General features: G+C 42.2%; 3 protein-coding genes across 3 annotated transcripts; all 3 read right to left on the reverse strand.

Annotated features, from left to right (window-relative positions):
• Positions 1–888: 888 nt before the first annotated feature.
• Positions 889–2427, reverse strand: LOC130388197 (regulator of G-protein signaling 21-like). Its single transcript, XM_056597573.1, has 5 exons — positions 2227–2427; positions 2030–2089; positions 1882–1943; positions 1580–1746; positions 889–1477 (listed from the first exon to the last, which is right to left on the reverse strand). Exons 1-5 carry the CDS (start codon positions 2268–2270, stop codon positions 1292–1294), a joined length of 519 nt encoding a protein of 172 aa, XP_056453548.1. The 5' UTR covers positions 2271–2427; the 3' UTR covers positions 889–1291.
• Positions 2428–4008: 1581 nt separating this feature from the next.
• On the reverse strand, positions 4009–5253 carry LOC130387946 (regulator of G-protein signaling 21-like). Its single transcript, XM_056597238.1, has 3 exons — positions 5091–5253; positions 4806–4972; positions 4009–4516 (listed from the first exon to the last, which is right to left on the reverse strand). The coding sequence occupies exons 1-3, from the start codon at positions 5251–5253 to the stop codon at positions 4340–4342; spliced, it is 507 nt and encodes a 168-aa protein (XP_056453213.1). The 3' UTR covers positions 4009–4339.
• Positions 5254–8704: 3451 nt separating this feature from the next.
• On the reverse strand, positions 8705–14141 carry rgs18 (regulator of G protein signaling 18). The gene is made up of 6 exons (XM_056597486.1): positions 14015–14141; positions 13828–13912; positions 12662–12766; positions 12184–12245; positions 11309–11475; positions 8705–10462 (listed from the first exon to the last, which is right to left on the reverse strand). The coding sequence occupies exons 2-6, from the start codon at positions 13881–13883 to the stop codon at positions 10208–10210; spliced, it is 645 nt and encodes a 214-aa protein (XP_056453461.1). The 5' UTR covers positions 13884–13912; positions 14015–14141; the 3' UTR covers positions 8705–10207.
• Between the last annotated feature and the right edge of the window lie 936 nt (positions 14142–15077).

Below are 15077 nucleotides of genomic sequence, written 5' to 3' on the forward strand. Positions count from 1 at the left end.
TTCCGTCCACACTAAAAAAGACGTAACAATACTTCCGCCTTCAGTGCCTCCCTGCACCTACTGATTCAAGTGATGCTAGTGCTCCTAGCGATGCTAGTGATGTTAGTGATGCTAGTGCTCCAAGTGATGCTAGTGCTCCTAGCGATGCTAGTGATGTTAGTGATGCTAGTGCTCCAAGTGATGCTAGTGCTCCAAGTGATGCTAGTGCTCCTAGCGATGCTAGTGATGCTAGTGCTCCAAGTGATGCTAGTGCTCCTAGCGATGCTAGTGATGTTAGTGATGCTAGTGCTCCAAGTGATGCTAGTGCTCCTAGCGATGCTAGTGATGTTAGTGATGCTAGTGCTCCAAGTGATGCTAGTGCTCCAAGTGATGCTAGTGCTCCTAGCGATGCTAGTGATGTTAGTGATGCTAGTGCTCCAAGTGATGCTAGTGCTCCTAGCGATGCTAGTGATGTTAGTGATGCATCACTAATCTGCCATTAGACAATCGCTGCATTCCAAAAGTTTGACTTTCGTAATGATTATCATTCTGACTTTGGCTGGGATGCGATTGATTTCCAAATACTGCTGCGTCCCTACAATTGTTAGAAACACTCAGCCAATTAGAGTGACTCTTGCTCTCCTAGCTCTTACGGTAGCTGGTTTGAATTAAAGCGAAAAAACACATCCTCTGATAAAAGCCGTTAAGAATTGAGTTAATCTTTCAGATTGTTATTTAGTCGAATTAGATTATTTTTGAGATATTAGTGACCCTTTGGAAACAAGCTCAGGTTGTGCAGATATTTTATAAATATAAATTTGAATTAAGTAAATGCAAGTAATGTCTTTACTTTCCATGAATGTATAATATAGGAGTAGGGTTAGTGTTGACAACAACTCTGCTCGGGGGTTCAGTTAGCAACTTTTTTTATTATGCATGGAACACATGGAACATGTCACCAAGGCCTTGCACTGGGATCAATACTGATCCACTTGACCTGATTAAAACTGTACACACATTTGTCTTCCTCCATGAATTTCTTCTACCCCTTCTTTGTATTTGCCTCATCATCACTATCATCATCAACATTGCCATATTAACCCGGCAGAAACATGGAAACCTTAGAATTCACCATCTATTTGCACCAAGCACAGTATGCAAAAATGCTTTAAGATTGCAAGCAAGGCACAACTGTCCTCCCCTCATGGTGTGAGGTCAGTCCTTCAGCAGCTCACACAGCTCTCCTCCTGTAGGGCCTCCTCGCCCTCACATCACACATCTCACATCCAGAACATCCAGGATGGACAATCCCTTACATCTTGAAGCTCTCCGACCTGGAGTCCATTAAGGTCTTGTAGATACTGGACCTGAGGAAGCGCGGGTACGAGTCCTTCTCCATCAGGCCGAACACCGTCTTCTGGGCCTCCATGAAGCAGGCGGTGGTAGGGGCCTGCAGGTTCCTCTTGGTCAGCTCTCTGGTCTGGTGGTCGATGTTTATCTGCAGGGAGAGGGATTGATGTGGACGGGTGATTGTATTGAAAGTAGACTGAGACGTAGGGTTGTGTATGTCTGTTTATGGATCCCAATGTGGCTGATATACCTCTCTCGGAGCTTCAACTCGAATGAAGCAGTTGAAGATCTTCCTGGCCTTAGCAGACAGTCGAAAGGAACGCTTAACCTTCTTGTAGTCCTCGCACACCAGCCAGAATTCAAGATTTTCGTCACTGAACTCTGCCTTTAAAAAGGCCTGAAATGTAATCATGCCATCTAAACGTAGAAAAACAACAAAACGAAACAAAAACAAAGTCAACAGAGGTCTATAGTTTCACATTAGCCTATCAAATGTTGCATAAGCATTATGTAAAAGTGCTTATTTGGTAGCTTTCCGAACGGGTGTCTTACAGGGGGATTCAAGAAGCCTTGCCAGGGACTGCGACCATTGGTTCACCTCCTCAAAAGAAAGCCTGCAAGGGAAGGAAAATTGCATTAACTCCTTCACTCCCTCCCCCCGCTGCCTGATCAGACAACAGAATGTGGCGTGTGTGCGTACCCTCTGGTGCTCAACTTCCGAGAAGACGTACCCAGCAGTTTAGACCTTGATTTCCCGTCCCTGATTGAGAAAAGAAAGTTAAATGATGCATCCATGGATGAGGTAGCAAACCCCCTTCAGCCACTAGTGGCCGAGGTATGTGATTATATATTGAATGGTTCTACAGTTTCAACTCAATCACTTAAGCCAAAACATACCCATTTCTCCTCTTGTCCTTAGCTTCCATCGGTGGCCTCAGCATCCTCAGCAAAATATATATATATATTTATTTATATATGTTAAAGAATGGTTGAGCTCCTAGCGTATTACAGACGGCTTTGCTTCATCGGCTGACGATCAGACTTCAACACATCGAGGTTTATATCTCTATTCACCCGGTTCAGAACGTCATTCAGTGCCGTCTAACCACAAAGAGGAAGTGGCGATGACGCGCCCCTGCTCGGTGGCGCTAGAGCCGCGTGTCACTGTTGTGCCTCACAGGTCACCACTTTGTTTGGTTTGAGGTTTTTGGATGCAAATAAGCCAATGGAAAAAACCAGCAGCACGGCTCTTGATCACTGCGGGCTCCAGGGCTGTTTAATGGGCGCTCTCTTATAACCCCAATGGGGATTGGTGGAATGGGACATTTTTTAAGAAACTTTAGACATAAATGTTAACTTCCTGTATTAGGGATGCAGATATTAACATTTAATGTTGTGAGAATTTGGTAGAGGAAGTAATGGAATAATCCCTTTTGGATGTGGTTCTGGGCCTGCCTCTGGCCTCAATGGAGGACTTGTTGTGGCACAACTATCGAATGCCTTTCCCTGAAGCTGCAGTCAGTGTCATACAGAGTCCAGTAGTATAGGACATACTGTTGCAGCGGGTGTGCACATGTATACACTTATTTACTGACTGCTATGAGTCGCAGTTGAGTAGTGATCCCAATAACAGCTACACAGCCATGCAGCGCATTTGTCACACGTTCAACTGAATAATTCTTGCAGGAAGCCTCAATAGTGGGCTACCCGCACAGAGAAACAGGTCACAGCAGAGTATTAGATGCAGGAAGGAAGCTGTGGCTCAATGTGTACAGACAGAACACCACAGCACACTCACCCAAGACATACATGTAGCAATGAATGGATGCTGCTGATGACAGATGGTAGTTGTATGAGAAACCAACAGGCTTCCTTCTTTCACTTTCTATGGACAAAATAGGCACTAATCGTGACCTATTTTGTCAAAGTTAGGAATACACCTCAACAGCACCACTATGCATTTTGGTTCAATGTTTATGCCAATGTATTATTACATTGAATCTTGTTGGTCTTATATCACTATATTAATGCAAATAACTGATGCTAGTTATTGTAACCAACTTTAAGCCAAGCCTGAATTTCCTTGCTTGTGCTACATGACGACAAACTAATTGTTTGCAGAAATACTTCAGTAGCGTAGTAATGAAACAGTTAGTTTAACTTTGTCGCCTCCTAGTGGTCTTTGACTTTGATGCTGTGGACTCACGTCATGATTTGCATTAGTTTCAACATGACAACGCCCCTATTAGCATGTCACACGCACACTGTAATCTTGCATGTCCTTTTTGCCTTTGAACCAAATATTCTAAGCTGTAAAATAAGCCAGACATTTCCATTTCCAAAATAGCTAAAAAGTGAGATCATCATAAAATCATTACATTTAAATATCATTAAAAGGTCTCTCTATATAGTACTTTATGTATCACAGTTAGCCACAGTTTGAGAAGCGCTGTTCAACCACTGATAAGAGGCCGAGCAAACACATGAGTCAACGCTTCTGGGGGACTTTTATTTAAACTTTATTAGATTCATTTCAAAAGTGAAAGATGCTTTTTTTTTTCAATTCAAATTTGATTGGATGTCAATAAGACTATTTACAATAAATTGCTTGTGTATTGAAATGCATGTGTATAGTGTATAGATGAAAAATGTGTTACATAAAACATTTTTTTGGTTCGTTTTTCTTGATCTAAACACCAGACATGAGCTATATTACAGGTATGTACTGCTAAACCATCACACAAGGACAACAACGGCTGCTTCTGATGCGCTGTAAAGGAACGCGGCAGTGTTATGGCGTAATCCAGTTAGCCACACGGAAAGACAGGACCCAGGAGGAGATAGGATCCCAGAGGAGACAGGACCCAGGAGGGACAGGACCCGGGACAGGACCAAGGACGGGACTGGTCCCAGGAGGGGACCATAGCGGTTGGTGCGGGGGTTCATCCATAGGTTTGAGGGTAGGGGGACAGTGGGGGGTGGTTTGAAAACCAAAACCAAACAAAAAGAGTCAACTGGGTTCCTTTCTCATGAGGAGACCCTGGTAGACGTCAGACTTCAGGAACCGGGGGTAACAATCTCGGGCCATCAGGCTGTAGATGAGCTTCTGCGCCGAGTCGAATGACGTCAGTGTGGGCTGCGAGATGTTCTTGGTGATGTTTTCTCTTGTAGTGCAGTCTATGTTAATCTGAAAAGAGAAGGGCACCCACAATGTTTCTGCTATAAAGGCTTAGTCCTTAGTCAGTTATATGTCTGAGCTTGGCCTTTAACAATCCTCTTTTTGATAAAATACATTTTTACCCGACTGTTACTAGATTATATATTTCAACCCAATCTACTACTACTTTTTGATGATTGTACAATTTAGGCGATTGTTCCCGAAATACTAACCATTTCATTAACCAGCATCGAAATCGATTGGAACATAAACAAAAAAGATCTCTGCCGATATAGTTAGATATTTATTTTCTTCATACCTGTCTAGGTGCCTCTGTCTGCACAAACTCTGTGTAGATCCTGTTGGCCGAGGAGATCATTTCCGGACTGTTCTTGATGTTTTTGTACTCCTCACATGCCAGCCAAAACAGTATGTTCTCCTCGCTGTACTCAGACTTGAGGAACTCCACGAAGGCTATCTGTCCAGCTGTGAAGCACAGTCAGGTACAATGGGTTTTGTTTTTTTCATTTCAATGTAGAATGTCATATTTTGGGATCACATTTTTATACATATCTTTTCAAGTTGGATAAAAATGCAAAGTTACCTTTAGAGCTCAAGACTTTGTCCACTGATTCCCCCCACTTATCAATATCTTCCAGCGGGTCCTTAGGAAAGCAACACAATCTACCCTTGAAAAGAGTGGCAAGAGCGGTCACTAGCCCAGTAATCTGTGAACTGCGCAACACATGTCCTACATATCCATCCATACAAAGTAATGAATCATTCTGCAATTTGTATGTATTTGGTGCATTCAAAGCCCTGCCATCATCGACTCTGAAAAATCGGCATGATTATTTTTTGGAGGGGTGTCGGAATAGATAGGCCGCAAACTGCAAAAAAAAAATTAAAAACTTACAGCAAAGGCAAAAGTCCCTGGCACTTTCCACATTGCTGCAGTAAGCTGAAGCCCTGTTGAAAATGGAAAAGGCCCTGGAATCAAATATGAAGGCACTCACTTTATCCCCATCTCCACGTCCGCTGTGAGGGGAAGAGAAGAAAGGTCCTGCCAGTGCGACGCTGGGATTGAGATTGTCCCGAGATGAGGGAGGCAAGTGACGGGACAAAGCTAGATGAGGTCCTCCACCACCATGAAGGAAAATATGGAAATGACCATGCAAAGTATTGTTGCTGTGATCTTAGGGTGCATCCTCCCTTCTGGTCTGCGGCATCACCTGATCCGCTGTGATTTAGTCCCTTCTTTAGTCGTATTCCTTCATGATTTATCTGTAATGGCGATTAAGGGAAGAATAGGGCTGGATATATTTTAAATGAAGGAGGATGTGATGAATTTTACATCTCACCTTTACATTTGCGAGACGGTTGACATCACTTAGAAGCTGAAACAATCCAAAAGACTGAAGAAGAGCCCAAGCCATCAAGCAGGGCACCTTACAACATAAAATGCTTCATAGTAAGAAAATTAAGAAAAACCGAACATAGACTTTGTCATCATTTTCAAACTATGATGGCAACCGGGCTGTTTTTTTTTTGTTTTTTTACTGCGGGAGGGGATCCTTACCACAAGCAAATTTCAGCGGAAAATCCTTTCCCCAGATTTACATATCAACTCTCCGTATTCATCAGTGACAAAAAACTTGCATTAATGAATTTAAAAATGAGCGAAAAGAGCATGAGCACAATTCTTCTTGAAACATGGGTGACGTAGATGCATGGGAGATTTGCATGTGTTTGTAAGTTAGGCAAACTGGTGCAAATCTGTGCATCGCACTTTGAATTACTAAGGGAGACAGTGCACTCATGTTTGGAATTCAACATTGTAAAATCAAAGTATCAGGGCTTGAATGTTAATTAATGAAATCAAGTATGGTATACTGATATGAGAGGGGCTGGTATCAGTACATAGTGTATGGACAAATGCCTACACAGAAAATGTCCAGTTTTCTTTTGTGCGGCTTAAAACAATGTTTTTATATCCAAGCAAAATCTCTTTCCTTTTCATAATTTGATATATATATATATATATATATATTAGAGCTGTCAGTTAAACGCGTTATTAACGACGTTAATGCAAACCAATTTTAACGGCGTTAAAAAAATTATCGTGCGATTAACGCAATTATTTTATTTAAAAAAAACAATTTTTTTTTTTTTTTTTTCTTTGGCTCAAAACAAAGAAGCAGTAGCCTGACTGCTATGTTCAAATGACATTTGTTCAAAGCAGTCGTTTAATTGCACTAGAGGCTCTTTTTTTGTATCGTCCTTTTTTGATCAGTATATGCCAATGTTGTTATCAATAAAAAATCATTTGCACAGGGCAAGCCGATGCACTTCACCATGTTGATAAGAGAATTAAAATGAGAAGAATTATGGGACAAAAAAATCAAGGGATATTTAGCATAGAAAAAAAAATGCGATTAATGGCGATTAATCGTGAGTTAACTATGACATTAAAGCGATTAATCACGATTCAATATTTTAATCGCTTGACAGCTCTAATATATATATATTTATGTATCATTGCAATGATGTCTGCTCTCTGTATGATGCACTGGCCTTTTAAAGAAAAACGCTTTTGATCACATATTCACAATAAATGAAAGGCAGTGTTTGTTGACAGTTCACCAGACGGCATCCAATAGAGAGACACATCAAGCCTGGTAAAGGTTGGTAACCTTGAGCAGGCCGGCCGGGACATCATGTGGCCAAACAAACACGTAATGTAAATCTGACCCGGCGAAGGGAAAACACCACGGCACAAGCCACATTTGCGTGTGTACAGTCGAAGGCCGACCAACTCAGGGATTTGATTTTCAAAGAAGGCACTGCATGTAGGCACAGGTGAACATCCCAGCGCTCTCATATCAAATGCCTCATGGATGGAGATTTCCCTTCCTCTCCCCTCTCATGCTTTTAATGCTGGCACAGCAATGAAAAAGCCATTCCTTTGTAGATAGAGGGGTTAGATTAAACAAATCGAAATGTGTTTTCTCCTAAACAGAATCAATGCAAGTTTTAAAAATGTGGCAGTAAGATCTATTTACCTTTTTGAACAAATGGAGGAAGTCTGCTGCTCTTCAACCACAGTGAGGCACTGCAGATCTTCGTTTCTCTGATTTGATTTCCCACCAAAAACATTAACACACATATCAGAATCAACACTAATTGCCCAATGTTTCATTTCTTTCTCAAAATGAGCATTATTGTATTACAGTATATCGACAACTATATGGTCTCACACCGAAGACATCCATTATATAAATATATTCTCTGTATTTGAGTGTCCTTGTTAAAAACTTAAAGCGTCATATATAGAAATACCACACAATTATTACAGACTCATAATGCCAAATGTCAAAACAAATCCTAAAATAACTGTTATTGCTCCACTGACTTGAAGTTCCTGATAAGTTATATTACGGATTCCAGGAAAGGCTGTTTTTGTCGTATGCACCAAAACTCATGCACTAGATAGTTTACACTGTGTAAAACCATCCTTTGAAAAAAAACCGTTCATCATCCTTAATCCATTCATCTATCCATACTACATCAAACTATCCATAATCCACTGTCCCATAATCCATTCATCAATTCATAACCCATTCACCCATATTCCGTTCATCATCCGTAATCCATTCGTCAATCCATAAACATTCTTCCATAATCCATTCATCAATCCATTATCCATTCACACATAATCTGTGCACCAATAATGAATTTTTCCATCCATAATCAATTCATCAATCCATTATCCATTCACCAATAATCCGTGCACCAATAATGAATTATTCCATCCATAATACATTCATCAATCCATCAATTTTTCATCAATCTACGATAATTTCATCTATTTTTCATGCATTCATAATCTTTTCATCTTCCATCCTCTTCCAGTTTATTCTAGTCAGGTAAGCAGTCGGCTGAAGCCTCTCCCACTTTACAATGGACAGGAACAGATCACACTAATGGACTGAGATTACACCGGCATTCTGACCGGACCAAAGTACTGCAGAACTAATGAATCGCTATCCCAAGATGTATTGCCCCCCCCCCCCCACACACACTCTATTAACAGGTTCCATCATCCTGATTAGCACACACACACACACACACACACACACACACACACACACACACACACACACACACACACACACACACACACACACACGTGTGTGAGGTTATAAAGATGTTGGACACCGGCAGCAATTCTTTTCAAAAGATAATCTTTTTTTTATCAACTAAAGCTGATATAATAAAATGGTTCACAAAATGTGTGTAGGCGCACGTGTGTGTGTGTATACACGCAAGGCTGTGTGTCCAAATGTGCTTGTGTGTACGTCTATGTTTGGGTTCATGTATGCATGCGTGCCTGTGTCTATGTGAGTGCGTTGATGTGTGTTTGTGTTCATATGCATTGTGTGCGTATGTGGAACAAACACACTCTTGCGTTGCAATGCATATTCAATCTGCAGTGGCCAAGCCCAGCAGGACCTCTGATGGACTGAAATGAACACATATTCCTCTCTGTAGGAAGTGTTGTGTGCTGCGCATACCGAAACCATCCAGGGGGCGTTTGCTGACTCACATGGTAGATACATTTTTCCGCAATTTGGAATGAGGAAAGAAAAATCTTTATGGGGGTCCATCTGTCAAACTTAGGCGTGGCCGTCATCCTAGCTAATGAATGATACAAAGAGTGTCTTTAAAATGCGCATTTATTTCTTCTTTGTATAATTACTCAACAGGTTATTTAATAATTTACATTTTACTTAAAGCAAGTCCACATATATGATCATCAAAAATATTTTTAATAAACTAAATTCATGCGGGGGAAATTAAATACGTTTAGTATGAGTATAAAACCATGATATATGGTTCTCTGTCACCGCTGCGGGATATTTTAATGAATAGTAAATACATCCTTCCCTCTTAGTGCAACATGAGAGCAGAGGATTGCCGGTTGAGGTGAGAAAGAAAAATGATCTTAATTGGCTCCAAGTCACATTAAGTTGAAGGGATGCATATTAACGTGATTAATGTTCCCCCTGTGGCATTATGCTGTTGTATTTAGAGACAAAGCACTTGAAGTATAACCACTGTTTGAATCCAAGCATCGGCTGGTTCTTAGGCTTGCTTGGAGCTGGGCTAACAAACCTAAGATGACCTCCACTAAATTTGCTGTGCCTCTTGCCAAAAATAAAATTTGTTTTCGAGGGAGATGATTGACAAAAGTTAATCTTTCATGTGAATATTTTTGAGACACTTCTAAGGAAGAAATATGTCAGAGGGCTTCACTGCTGACAGCACGTTGACATGCACACTAACCAATCTTTATCTGATAAAGGCCAGCTGAATCCTTAACTGTCATGTTAACAAAATTATTTCATTAGTAAATTGCCGTAGGCACGGGAAAAGCATTTCAGACATCAAGTTAACCTGATGGTCTTTTGATGTACTTTGGTGTCCTCAATGTCAAACAGGAACACTATATACAGTATGTATAACATTAATGATTATGCACTATGGGCCATCACCGGTATGAACATAATAACTCAGCCATTCAGCCTTAATTAAACCCAGGTGTGCATGTGAGCGTGGGTCCTAATGTGTTCCCCTGGGCCGCTCTGCGTCCCGCCCGCTGGCCGTCACCAGGCCGGCACCGCCTCCCACCCTGGCCGCTCGGCGTGCCAGCCGCGGCCGTCACCAGGCCGACGCCGCCTCTGCCTCGGCTCGGTCGGCGAAGACGCAGGAGCGCGAGCGCCTGCGGAGCATGACGGCCCCGCCCGGTGCCGACTTGTGGCTTAGGCGGAGGTAGAGGGCGGAAGTCAGGAACCTGGGGTAGCAGTCCTTCTTCATCAGGCTGAACACGGTGCGCTGGGCAGCCTGGAAGCAGTGCTGCGTGGGCTGGGTCATGGCGCTCTGGATGGCCGTCCTGGTGGCGTGGTCGATGTTGACCTGCGGAGGGAGGAGCAGGAGAGGAAAGGCTGGTTGAGGTCTGAACATGCACAGAGGAATAATACAAACCTTTTTGTCTTTTTTCTTGATACTGATACTTTCCAAATATAAATCCTGCTGCTCCTCAGACTCTTGCATGTGTTGGTTGAAGACCACCTGACTAATGTGGCTTTAGCATGGACCTGGCCATGTTTACTCTCTCTTTGTAAACTGCTCCAGATACTTTAGTTTGTTCACAGTTTTTTTTCGTTGCATACGTAGATCCTGCTTCTCAGACTGAGAGTGCGTGGGCGACAGGCTTGTTCAGCTCTGCAGTAGCAGCAAAGTGTGGTGGAGCTCTCAAACCAATGCGTCTCCACCGTGTGACGTCAGTTTCAGTAGCTGCGTGTGAAACCACGGTTGGCTTGCCCTGAAGTAACGGGTTCCTGGTTTTCTGAGTTCACGCTGTCTTCACTGTGAACCCCGGCTGCCTGTTTCCCCCTGAGGACCACGGTGTTCAAGCTCCCCTCTGCTAGAAGGGAAGGGCTTAAGAAGGGGCCTTTGGGGGGGTTGTTGTGTTACAGATAGCGGCTACACTCATTCATGGACCAGGATACTTCACATTGAAATGACTGTCTCATGGCAATGGTCCTGCTAGCTCATTGCCATCCTCTCTGACTCAGCTGCTAGAGCATGGCACTAACCCCCGGTGGGGTTGAGCTTTAGATTCCAACTGATGCCACCCGTGCTAAGAATGTATGCACTAAATGTCTTGTAAGGTGCTTTGAATAAAAGTGCCAAATGGTATATCTATAAATATTTTGGTATTTATGGCAAACCAGATGCGTGAATATATGCTGTCCATACCTCTTTAGGGGCCTCTGATTGGATGAAGATGGTATAAATCTGCTTGGCTCTAGAGAGTCGTTTGGTATCTGAGTCCACAGTCTTGTAATCTTCACAGGCCAGCCAGAACTCAATGTTCTCCTCGCTGAATTCTGTCCGGAGGAACTGAGAGAAGGTTTCCACACCGTCTTGGAGACGGAGAAACAGATACATGTCATTATTGACTGTGTGTGTGTGTATGTGTGTCTGTGCGTGTAGAGTGTGTGTATGTGGCATTGTTTCAGTTCCACACTGAAACATTATGGTGTCTGATCCTGGTTGTAACTAGAATTTGGGCATATGAGGTCTGGTCACTTTCTATGTGAGTATTTATATAAAATAAACTTTGTATAACCTATAACATAGTAACATAATTATTAAGAATTACAATTTAGATGCATGTCTTTAATTTACAAATTAATTCTAAAATTGAATGAATAATAGCTGTTATTTAAGTTGTTAGTCGTAGGGATAATCAAGGGCGAGGATATTGACTTATTAGAGATATTAAGAATTCAATTGTCAAGTAAGTACATTTGTCTCAAACCTCTCCCCAACATCCCCTTTTCGCAGGTCTTTTTGTAGCCTCAACCTGATTGGCTGCTATAAACAGCAATAAGGAAGTGGAAGGCTTCTGTATTTGAGCTGCTTCCCTGGTTACAAAACAAAGTCTTAGGCCTCTTTCTTTGGGCCAATTACCCCCCAGGGCAAACAAAAACACAACTCACTGTTCCTCATTCCAGGGAGAGCATTACAACGAGACAATGACATGGACATTGTGTATGGCAGCACACTAAACTGTTTTGGACGGCCATTTGCCACAATCAGTAGAGAAACACTTTGAGGTTCAATCTTACCTGAGCAGCTGAGCAGCTCCTCAAACGACTGGCTCCATCTCAGAGCTGTCTCCACGGAGATACTGCAAATATGCAACACAGTCATCAACAGTTACCTAATTGTAAAACGAAAAGAGTCAAACCGTGGCTCATTTGTTAAAGCATGTGTGGATGTTATTGTTCCAGGTTGATGCAGTCCTGATTCATAGGGAAGGGATGGATGTAACATGGCTGACTTAGGAAACGACATGATTGAAAGAATAGAGTCCACACACTGTATATCGCTCCCAATAGGTTTTTCTCCCACAACTAAAGCAATGTAAACATTTAACATTGGGATTATGCGATCCCAATGTGAAACATTGAGCTTCAATTTATTGGTGGATACAACACACCGTGGGAGCGATCCACAGAGTGGCCTCTACTCTTTCGTATTGTTTCTACTAACAGAGATGAGCCTAAGACTGCGCACGGTTCTTGTTACAGGGTTCTGGCTCACTTTTTGGGCGCTGCAGGTGTCTTCTTATTGCGGCTGACGTTCTCGTGGGAGCCTGACTTAGTCAGGAACAGACTCAGACGGCTCCGGTGCTCCTTGTCCTTCAGCCTGAGAACAGAGGAGACGCACAATCACACTCTCTCTGAAGCAAATCCCAAAGGGGTATTGATGCCAAGCAATCTCACGTATTGGGATCTGCTGTGTTGGTGAAGGAACCAACACAACAGGACCCTAACTCAAGATACAACAGTTTAAAAAACAATGTCAACAGTCCCTTTCTTACTCTAGGCCTCTCTCTCTCTCTCTCTCTCTCTCTCTCTCTCTCTCTCTCTCTCTCTCTCTCTCTCTCTCTCTCTCTCTCTCTCTCTCTCTCTAACTTTCTCTCCATCTCTGTATCTCTCTCTCCTCTGTCTCTCTCTCTTTCTGTCTCGCCCTCTCTGTATCTCTCTCTATATGTAGTAGTATTTCTATGTAAATATATCTGTTCACATAAAGCTTGAATTCATAGGTAACACTTTGAAATATGGGTAAATTAGTTGACGATTATGAACAATAGTTAATACAGCAATAAGCATAATGATATAGTATTAGGATAGGGATTAGGGTAAGTGGGTTGGAATTCGATTTAACCATAACCCTGTTAAATTATGTATACATTAATACATTAGTTAACATGCACACTATTAACTTAGTTAATATGAACAACAATAGTAAATGATTACTTAAACAATATTTAACTGTTAATTAACTTTTAGTTACTGCTTATTACTGTGTCTACTATTATTTGTTGGTTAACTAATGGTGAATTAGTGTACCCTTAATGCAAAGGGTTACCAACATATTTTAAAAAGCTGACAATAATTCATATGACATCAGTATAGTGGAGTAGTAGTACATACGTTCATATGACATTACATTAGTATAGTGGAGTAGTAGTGCATACATTCATATGACAATTGTATAGTGGAGTAGTAGTACATACATTCATATGACAATTGTATAGTGGAGTACGGGTACAAATTCTTTAAGAAGCAAATAACTGAAGGATCTCGTCTTCCTCGTCTTGAGAGAAAAGATTCATAATTCTGACGGATTCTAACAGAAAGCTAGCAAAACCTCCCATGTCTCTTCAGTTTCTGAAAGAAAGCCGCGTCCATTGCAGTACTGACCTGGTGGCGTCCAGCTCCTTCATGGTAGACGTGTGATGGTCCTGTGGACGGAGCATGTTGTCGCACAGCGCTTCCTCCTTTCCAACTGAGAAGTCACAGAAGGGGAAACAAACCCATAGGCCTTCCCTTTACTATCTTTTGTCTCTTCCTTTTTCGCTTGACGCACATACGTAGTTGACATACATACTTAGCCCGTCGTGTCTTAGTTTTGACCCGCTACACGCTTGTGTTTTGATGGTTTTGTATTGAACTCCCAGTGCCACACTTTGGACCACTGCTCATTCTAGCTCTCTTAAAGGTGTGGGTGTTCTGCCTGCTTTTGGTCTCCTGTCGTTGGGTTTCCTGTATTAAGGGGAAGCCAGCGACGGCTCAGGGCATGGCGGTAGCTAGAGAACCCCCCCTATGGATTGGTTACACTGTAAGACTTTGATCCAACAGTGATCTACTGTATTCAGGTTTTACAGTAAAATACTGTGAAAAACAGTGTATTGTGGGAGTCGCAATGATCGTTTAAGCATTTCCTCTGTCAATGTGTACATTTACAGCCATATACTGTAAATAGCAAAGAATCATGGGAAAATAACGTTTGCCTTGTTGGAGTTTGGGGAATTCGGGCACCGCCACAGAGGTACTTGGGGGTGGGTCTGAGGTACAGGATAACACCTTTGTTGGTTGTGTTTTCTAGGTGATGAAATAAAAGGCTGCTCTCTTGGAAAGGTCGTTGTTGTATATCGGGTGTTTGTGAGTGGGGACCCCGTTTATATGGCTAGAGGCCAGGTGCCTCCTACATATCCGGTTTACATCAGATAGTAGCTAAATGCTGACATGCTTCTAAATGATCTTTTCACATCATGCTATCTACACAAACTAACTAACATGAAAGCTAAGACTCCAAGGAGTCCAATGGTGCAAGCCTCATTGTTTTGCTGCCAGTAAATTACTGTAATATTACAGCGGCATGCTGTATGTTGAAGCAAGCTACTGCATTTATATTATAAAGCAATATTACTGTAAATAAACGTTGACGTAGGTGACTCATAGCAGAGCAGCAGATGTAACAAAGGGCCCGGCTCCTCTGATGCGTGGAGGGGAAGGTTGGTAGACAAGCTCGCTGAAGGCTGCGGCAAATTATGTCAGACAGACTAGATACTCAAGGTAGAAAAAAGAAAACAGCCCGACTGTAATGAATGATAAAATGTGTGTGTGTGTTGGTGTGTGTGTATCTGGGGCCCCAGCTTTTTCCTGAGAAC

This window comes from Gadus chalcogrammus, chromosome 8 (genome assembly GCF_026213295.1).
Source record: "Gadus chalcogrammus isolate NIFS_2021 chromosome 8, NIFS_Gcha_1.0, whole genome shotgun sequence".
Classification (NCBI taxonomy): domain Eukaryota; kingdom Metazoa; phylum Chordata; class Actinopteri; order Gadiformes; family Gadidae; genus Gadus; species Gadus chalcogrammus.